This window comes from Zootoca vivipara, chromosome 2 (genome assembly GCF_963506605.1).
Source record: "Zootoca vivipara chromosome 2, rZooViv1.1, whole genome shotgun sequence".
Lineage (NCBI taxonomy): Eukaryota > Metazoa > Chordata > Lepidosauria > Squamata > Lacertidae > Zootoca > Zootoca vivipara.
The window spans coordinates 96,507,180-96,516,066 of record NC_083277.1 but is presented as its reverse complement, the minus strand read 5'-3'; the positions used below and the strand labels follow the sequence as shown (position 1 = coordinate 96,516,066).

The following is an 8,887-nucleotide window of genomic DNA, read 5'->3' as shown; positions in this document are numbered from 1 at the left end:
TTTTTTTTTTACACTGGCGGATTTCGAAATTTTAGGTGGGGGAGCTGACTAGCGTAGATTGCTGAGCAATGGAGCAGTCAACCCTCTCCCCCCCCCCACTCTCACACACCGCCTTCATGCGGGGGGGATTAAATCGAAGCCCCTTCTCCCCCGCCTCCCTAACGTTCTCTCCGTTTCCCCTCCCCCGCTTTTCCCGCCCCTCAACGGCGCCGAGCCAATCCCTGAGCCGCTTTTCTCTTTGACAGGCAGCGAGCTCCCCGCCCCCCGTGACGTCTCTGCGATGATTTGCATGAGTTGCGCTGCTGCAGGAGGCTGGAGCTCAGTTGTCTGGGAAGGCGAAGCGAGCGGAGAGAGCGAGAGAGCCGGAGAGCGCTGTCTGACTGCAAGACACCCCAGCCCTAGGGTTTCCCCCCTCCCTGCCCCGCCCGATCTCACGCTCCCCTCCTCCAGCCACCCACCCTCCTACCCAAAATGGAGCTGCCGACGGTGGGCGAGCATGTCTTTGCGGTGGAAAGCATAGAAAAGAAGCGTATCCGGAAGGTGAGCGAGCGACGGTCCTTGCAGCTCCAGGGTGGAGGGCGGAGAAGGGAGGGCTGCTGGTCTGAAGACTGCGTGGTGGTGGGGATCTTTCAGGAGACTGACGTCTTTTATTCCTCCCCCCTCCCCTTATTTTATTTGCAGGGCCGAGTGGAGTATCTGGTCAAATGGAGAGGGTGGTCCTCAAAGTAAGTCCTGGGGAAGGGCGACGGGGGACCTTCGAGCGGGCTGCAGAGTCTGCTGGCTTGCCTGCCTGCTAACGCACTTCGCTTGCATGCTCCAGCAATCCGGAAAATGCATCGGTTGTTTTTTTTTAACGCATGCATAAAAAGGAGGGGGTGTGCATGTAATTTGGGGTGGGGGAGGGCATCCTAGAGAAACGAGGCAGAGCAGTGCAGAGCCAGCAGCTTCAGAGAGAGAAAGAAGGCAAGGCGGCGACTGATGTTCAGCAGTTGCAGAAAATGGCTCCTTGGAAAGCAGGCTCCATATTGCAGAACCGAGCAGACCCGAGATCGAGGAGAGAAGGGAGGGCGAGAGCAGGGGAAGGGGGAGGACTCCCACAAATAAATAAATAATGCATTGAATAGGATCCGATTTAAATCCTCGAATCGGGCCCGAGAGGGAGAGAGACACCCGGGGGAAGGCGGCCACTCACTGTCACCAGGGTGCTGCCCTACTGGCTGGGAGGGGACTGCGATTGAACTTGACCGTCCCTCGGTCCGTGCTGCTACTTCTGCTGGATCAGAGACGACGTGCGGGAGCTCGGCAGCTCCGTGGGGGTCTGGATGACAGAGCGTACGAGGAGGGGGCGGGGGCGGGAAAGGCGCTGGAACTGGGTAGGATACCGAGACGGCGGAGGGGGCAGATTTGGAAGGGGGGAGCTTTTGGCCCGCTGCCGCATGCATGGCATTCCTCCGGAATAATAACCCCGCTAAATAAACAAGATTCTCTGCTCCGCCTGCCCAAACTACAGCCCCTCCGCCCATCCCCCCAGTTCCCTGTAGCGGCTGGAGTCCTGAATGCGCACTTTGAAATCTGTCTTGGGAAGCCTGAGGGGGGCGGCGGCTAACTTGGCCAGTCTCTAAAATGGCCCCTTAACATGCAGCTTGAGAGTGAGTGTGTGTGTGTGTGTTTAAGAGCTCCCATCGAGAACTACAAATGTGAATTACAGTACTGCACTATATAGCTAAGTGGTGTGCATTTAAAATAAATAAATAAATAAATAAAAACCTCCTTTTATTTCCTTTGCAAGGTATAACACGTGGGAGCCGGAGGAAAACATCCTGGATCCCAGACTCTTAATCGCCTTTCAGAACAGGTGAGAGCTTATGGAGCAAAGGGGATGTCTGTTTTTCTGCCTGTCTGTCCGTGTCAGGAGCTGTACACCCAGATCCATTTTCGGTGGACGAGTGGGGAGCCTAGAAACAGCCACGGCTTTTGCGCGGGAGGTGCGTAGTCCCGGGGTGGGCCGCGGAGTGCCGAGGACCTTTCCTTTGCTGCTGCTGCAGTAGCACAGGTCGCTGGGAGCGTGGCAGACTTGTGCAAGCGGCGCTGCGCGTGACGGAACTCCGTTTTAACCCATTCGCCGCTGCAGAGCAGGGACTTCCTTTCCGGACGACGCTCGAGTTGCCTTGCCTCGGTCGTTGCAAGGTGGTGGTGTTGGCACGTGACGGAAGGGAGAGGCGGCGGGTGTGCGCGCCGCTCGCCAGCTTGGCCGCTCTTGCGCTTGGCATTTTCTGAAAGCCTGCCTGGGGAGAATCGCTGCTGCGGAAACCTCTCGCAGAGAGCCCCTCCCACGTCGTGTGTGTGTGGCTGCAAAATGCTGCTCTCGTCGAGCCCAGGCTGCCTCAGCTGGAGATTGGGTCGCTCCCAGTGCATACGGCGCTGCTGCTGCCATAGGCTTGCCTTTTATGCGTGCGCCTCGTTTCCCTTAGGATTTTGGCGCAACCCGAAGTGTAAACTTGGGAAATAGGAGGCGACGTCGGGGAGAGGCACTTGCATTTATTTTTTGCTCCCACCACAGTCACCACTCGGTGCGTTTGCCAAGCTGCCCGAAGCTTGAGGACGCTGGGCCTTGCAGGATATGGGGGGGGGGTACGGAGAAAGAGAGGTGGCTTCTCCAGGTGCCTTAACTGCACACCTTGGAAACGGCGCTACCGTAGTTGCTGCCTTTGCATTGCCCCTGTTCCGCTCCGGCCAGCCCCTGGTAGTGGCGGCACCTCCTCGAGCTCCGCCCCTCCCTTTCCCGCGTTCGATCGATAATTTGGTTATTTTGCGGTTCAGGCGCCTGGAGCACGTTATCCCCTCCCTCTTCAGTCCATGAGTGGCCTCCGAGGCAGCGGTGGGGGGAAGGGGCGCATTATGTGAATCCTAATGAGGTGATTAGCATCTAGGGCAGTTCCTGCTTTCCTGTCGCGTTGTGTGTGTATGTGTGTGTGTGTTTGCTTGCTTGCTTTCGTGACTCCCATCTCCTCTGCAGGCAGCACGTGGGATGGGTGGGACGTTGAGTGCAAGGAGGGTGGGGACTTGCCTGGACTTCCCCTCTGGATGCACTTTGTCTAGGATTTGCTGTCAGCACCCAGATGTTTTTGCCATTTTGCCATTACACAAGATCTCCCTCTACTGCCACTGCACACTTGCACTTTTCTGTCTACACACTCCTTGTAGATTGCTATGTTCATGGGTGGTTTCTTAAGAGAAGCAAAAAAGGACCCAATAAAGAATGTCTCCTGTGGCAGGGAGGGGAGTGTGAGCAGAAAGAAAAGCTTAAAAGTCTGCAGTCATTGTTTCCACCCAGGTTCTCCTAACCATGTTTATTCAGAAATAAGCCCCTTCCCCATGGTTTTCAGTGAGCTTTTATGACCTAGCTGTAAGCAAAACCTTAGGTGTATGTTTCATTGGAAATAAACTCAACTTAGAGAGTGTGATTTTACTTTTCTTGGAATAAGCCCCATCAAACTAAAGGAAACCTACTTTTGAATAGACATTGATAGGATTGGACTGTCGTCTACGTAGGACTTGCTTTCTCCCAAATGTTCTTAGAATTGCAGCATCTGTATTTGTTTTGACATTTTAAAATTAAAACTTCTACCAAAATGGTGGGTTAGTTAGCAAAACAAAATAAAGGGCCCTCGGAAAAGATATATTTCAGCCCCATTTAAAGTGCTAAAATGGCCCCCTGAGAGACTTGGCCATAGTAATTCAATGACTTGTTTTGTTGCAAAATATCAGATTGGCTGGTTTCAAAAGCTATTGCGTTTCTATGCCTCTTTGCATGGTTGTGGAAAATGCTGGTCTCCATGAGAACTAGATTTTTATTTATTTACTTGTCTATGAATTCCTAGATCTTGATAATTTCTTGGGGATAGAGATGCAGAACATTTTCATGCATTGCACTAACAGTGCAATCCTATACAAGAGTAAGTCCGACTGAATTTGGTGGAACTCATTCCCTGGAAAGTGTGCAAGGTTGCATACTAATTTGGAGGGAGTATTTCTTACCCATATTAGGTTACTCTGTGTATTCTGGGTTATTGTTTTTTAAGTTGCTCTTCCACTTGTTACCCTGCCTTAGCATTTACATGTGCAAAGCGTGAAAGGTGTTTTTTTGGTGCTGTGTGAAATTTTCTCCCACCCTTTGCTTGTCTGTGCATTTCGTCCCTCTCCGCCGGAATAACTGATACCCTGTAGGGGCTCGAGGCAGCAGTGCTTGCTGGCTTGTGTTAATTCCCGTGACCTTTTAGCATTTTGTCTTGTTGCCTTTAGTGCTGTAGCCTCCTGCTGCTGCTCTGCAGTAAAAATGCTGCCTAGCTCTGTGATTCCTTACTTAGAAGTCCCACTGTGTTCAGTGTGGCTTACTCCCAAGTAAGAGTGCTTAGCATTGCAGCCTTAATCTTGTGTTCATGGTTAACCCGCACGGTAAAGGACACTTTTCTCTCCCTTGTCCTCTTTGGTGTGTTGCTGGGAGAGAGGTTTCCTAATTGCATCGCTATTGATTTTTATATCTCTTCAGGGAGAGGCAGGAGCAACTTATGGGGTACCGCAAACGAGGACCCAAACCAAAGCCATTGGTGGTTCAGGTAAATCCAATCACTTCCTCTGCTTCCTACTCTCCTAACTTTCAAAGTGAGATAAGAAAATAACAGTACTGTAGATCTAACCATATCCTGAAATGGGAATCTTGCTGAGCAAGCAGATTTTTTTCAAAGGCTTTCTGAACGCCTGTTCTGTTTTTGTTTAATTAATAAATATCCGCTTCCTTGTCTGGTGCCTTTCCCAGGGGAAGAGAATTTCATCTTGGTTTCATCATACTCTGGGAGACAGCGTGTTTGTACACACACACACACACACACACACACACACACACATGCCTTGTTAACTGTAAATAGCAGAGGAAGCCCTGGCTATCCTGTGACTTCATAGGTCCTTTTGCCAGCATGTGTGGAATATATTCTGAGAAGGCCCAGCAAATGTGGTCTCTGTCGTGGGTGACCATGACTGAGCCCTCTGTGTCCCGCAAAAGAGATTTATTGGTGGAGTCTTAGGTGTTCGCTTCCACCTTCATTCTGTGTTTGGTGGCCTGGTTGGCTGTAAAATACACTTCCTGCTTCACTTGCGGAGACCCACAATGCAAGAAGTATGTAACAGGAGCCAAGGAGTGCTGTTCACAGCAGCATTGTCCCTGCCCCAGCCTGCCCCAATTTCAACATACATTTCTTAGACATCTTTTCCCCCCTTGTGCTCCAAAGGCCCATTGAGTAAAAGGATGCCTTGTCGCCTCTAGTTTAACCTATATCTCAGCCAGTTAGGGGAAAGGTGGGATGAGGTTGTTGGACTAGGCATTTTAGAACAGGGTTTCCCCAAACTTAGGTCTCCAGCTGTTTTTTGGACTACAACTCCCATCATCCCTAGCTAGCAGGACCCGCGGTCAGGGATGATGGGATTTGTAGTCCAAAAACAGCTGGAGAACCCCTGTTTGGAGCATCCTTTAAAAACTGTTGCTGTTAAAAATTAGGATCTGTTTCAATAGGCTTGTAAAATGGACCTGCCCTCCTCTCTCTTTCAAAGCCCTTAATGGACTATTTTCCCCCTCCCCGCTCCTTCTTACAGCTGCCATCCTTTGCACGCCGTTCCAATGTCCTCACTGGCCTCCAAGACCCTGCCGTGGAGAACAGGCCCAAGCTGGACCTGGGCAGCTCTGGCAAAAGCCAGCAGCATCAGTACGAACTCAACAGTAAGAAGCACCACCAGTACCAGCCCAATGGCAAGGAGAGCAACATCAAGTCTCACGGCAAAGGGAAGTACTACTACCAGCTGAACAGCAAGAAGCACCACCACTACCAGCCTGACCCCAAGATGTACGAGCCCCATTACCAGCCCGGCAGCAAGGAGCCTCAGCAAGGGCAGGCCTGCTTGGACCACAGCAAGAGCCCCTTGATGTCCCACATGGACAAATGGTCTCATGGCTCCGCAAAAAGCCTGCTGAACCCTGTGAAGAACCTGGGGGGTGCCGAAGGGAAGAGCAGCGCAGAGAAGAACCTTTCCAGCGGCACGGGGCCGCCTCCACCGCCCCCTCCCCGGGACGGCGTGACCGGCAACGGGATTGGCGGCAAGATGAAGATCGTCAAGAACAAGAACAAGAACGGCCGCATTGTGATTGTCATGAGCAAGTACATGGAGAACGGCATGCAGGCCGTGAAGATCAAATCCGGAGAGGCACCCAAGAAGCGGGTGGCTGAGGACAGGACTGCTAAGAGGGGGGCCTCCGAGGAGAGGCAGGAGTCGTGGAAAAAGCCCGGGGCGGAGAGATGGCCAGGCGGCGACCTCCAAGGGAAATCTGGGGCAGAGGCAAGTAAAGCGCCTGCCGATCATGGGACCAACTGCCAAAAGACTACAGCCCCTAGCAAAGAGCCCTCCATTTCTGAGCAGCAACCTCTGCAGCTCACCACCAAGCCCAACCTCGCCCCGTGGTCCCTGGACTCCAGGCCGCAGGAACAGAACTCTGCTGCTGCTGCGGCGTCATGCGTTGGGCTGAACCTCTCGCCCAGCTGCGTTGGGCCGCGCAAGCGCTGCCTCTCTGAACCCCACAGGGACAAGGAGGGCGGCAAGAAGCGGCTCACTTCCCGGAGCATCAGCACCCCTACCTGCCTCAGCCCCCCTACCCCGGAGAGACCCGAGACCCGAGCGCTTCCTGCCTCCCAACCCGAGGTTATCCTGCTGGACTCTGACTTGGACGAGCCCATAGACTTGCGGTGCGTCAAGGTGCGGGGGGACAGTGAGCCTGGCCTGGTGCACATTAAGCCAGAGACTTTGCCGGCACCGGCCGACCCGCCGGTGCCAGAACCTCCAAAGCCGGTGGAACACTTTGAGGTGGAGGAAGAAGAGGAGGAGGAGCCCCCAGTGCCGGAGTTCAAGCCTTTCTTTGGGAATATAATCATAACGGATGTGACGGCGAACTGCCTGACTGTGACCTTTAAGGAATATGTGACAGTGTGAGGAGGCGCAGGCTTCGGCCCTCTCCCTGGGCAGCCTAACACATGACACCCCACCCCCACCCCCCTCCTCCTCTAAGGTATTGTTCTGCCCAGAGAGTAACTCTATGGTGCCACCCGCGAAGATCAGACGTGGCCCACGACCCCCGCCACGCCCCAGAAGAAGGGAGGGTGGGGTGCGGCGATTCTCCTTCGCTAGAGGGTGGTCTTCCATCTTGGTTGGTTCCTTGGGGGGAGGGGGGGTAGATCTTCACCCTCCATGGGTCTCGTGCACCCGGAAGTACGTCAGGGTGGCAGCTTCCCAGTTAACTTGACGGGAGAGTTACATAGTATTATATTTTAACAGTGCTAACTTGTCGAGTCGTTCTTGCTCCCGTTTGTATGTGGTGTTGCTGAAAATGTATTGTTTGAGCTGAAGGCAGCCCGCCTCCCCTCCAAGGTGGGCCACGCAATTATATTTATTTGTAGGTATTTATATAATGAAATATTAAGAAAAGACTAGATTTATGGAGTTTCCCTAGATTTGCCCTATATATATATATAATTATATTAAATACATATATTATATATATATTAAAAGCTATATCAGAATATTTTCATTTTTGTCCCTTTTTAAAAGCCACTTCTGGTTTTTGTTTTACCCCCCCCCCCCCTTACTTTTCCTTTTCATAAAACTGCAGGACCATCCCTTTTCCTCTGGTATATATTTTTTGATACTGTGTCCAACGCATTCTTGTTTTCAGTGTGCAAAAAAAAAAGTTAATAATAATAATCATTATCTAAATCTAAACAAGCTATTATAGAAACTGCTGCTACTAGAAATGTCTAAACTATAAGCTTCCAATTATTATGAATTGCTTGAATGTAAATATTAAATGGATATGTTGAAAGTGCATTTGATGTTCTGCAGCTAGCCTAGGGTCTGGGTTGCAAAGACTAGCTGGAAAGTGGGGAGGCACGAGGGCCTGGAGACCTGATGGGCACCTGTTGCTCTTTGGGGGCTGTATGCCGAAGGAAGGAAAATTGTGTGTCATGCAGTCATTGCAAAGGATTATAAACCTTTCCAAAAACACCAGGAGGTTTTGAGTACATTTATTGCAACTTTGGTTGTCCTTGGGGGCCAATATTATTGTGCATGCAATCTAAGCATATGCTGCTGTTTCGGGTCTCTGGTCATAATCTGCAGGGGGTACTTTGGATGCAATAGGTTCTCCATTCTTGGATTAGATGACCTCTGGAATTCTTTCTCACTCGCTAGCTGAGAGCCCACAAAAGAAGCACTTGAACTCGATGGGCAAGCTTCTGTTCTGCTTCAGTTTTCAGATGATTTCAGTTCTTAAATGGTGCAGAACAGAGCAAGGTGCCAAACGCTGTCATGCCTGACATGTATGGTCATCCAGCTAGTACAGGCATCCCCAAACTTCGGCCCTCCAGATGTTTTTGGACTACAATTCCCATCTTCCCCGACCACTGGTCCTGCTAGCTAGGGATCATGGGAGTTGTAGGCCAAAACATCTGGAGGGCCGCAGTTTGGGGATGTGCCTGAACTAGTACATATGTAATTGGTTGCAAAAAATAAGACCTACAGAGAGGCTGCTCCCTCGATAGCATCAAAACATCATGGATTCCCTCTCCTCCCCCCTTCCCCCCAGCGCCTTAAAGGTCAGGTGTAGCTTCTTAAGAAATCCTGGATAGAATAAAGTATAGGAGTACAATGATAGCAAGAAAATGGTGCTCTCATTCTGTCGCCCACACACTTCCTCCATTTGAGAATTCTGTTCCTTAAGAGGCAGGCTGTCCGTTTCAAAGAGTTACATGAATTTATTTGGCGTTCACCATCTTCGGATTGTAGGGTCCCT

At 51.3% G+C, this 8,887-nt stretch overlaps 1 protein-coding gene across 1 annotated transcript; it reads left to right on the top strand.

Moving 5' to 3' along the window:
- Positions 1-280: 280 nt before the first annotated feature.
- CBX4 (chromobox 4) lies at positions 281-7,864 on the top strand. Its single transcript, XM_035104183.2, has 5 exons — positions 281-540; positions 682-725; positions 1,790-1,855; positions 4,550-4,616; positions 5,647-7,864. Exons 1-5 carry the CDS (start codon positions 472-474, stop codon positions 7,030-7,032), a joined length of 1,632 nt encoding a protein of 543 aa, XP_034960074.1. The 5' UTR covers positions 281-471; the 3' UTR covers positions 7,033-7,864.
- The last annotated feature ends 1,023 nt before the right edge of the window (positions 7,865-8,887 follow it).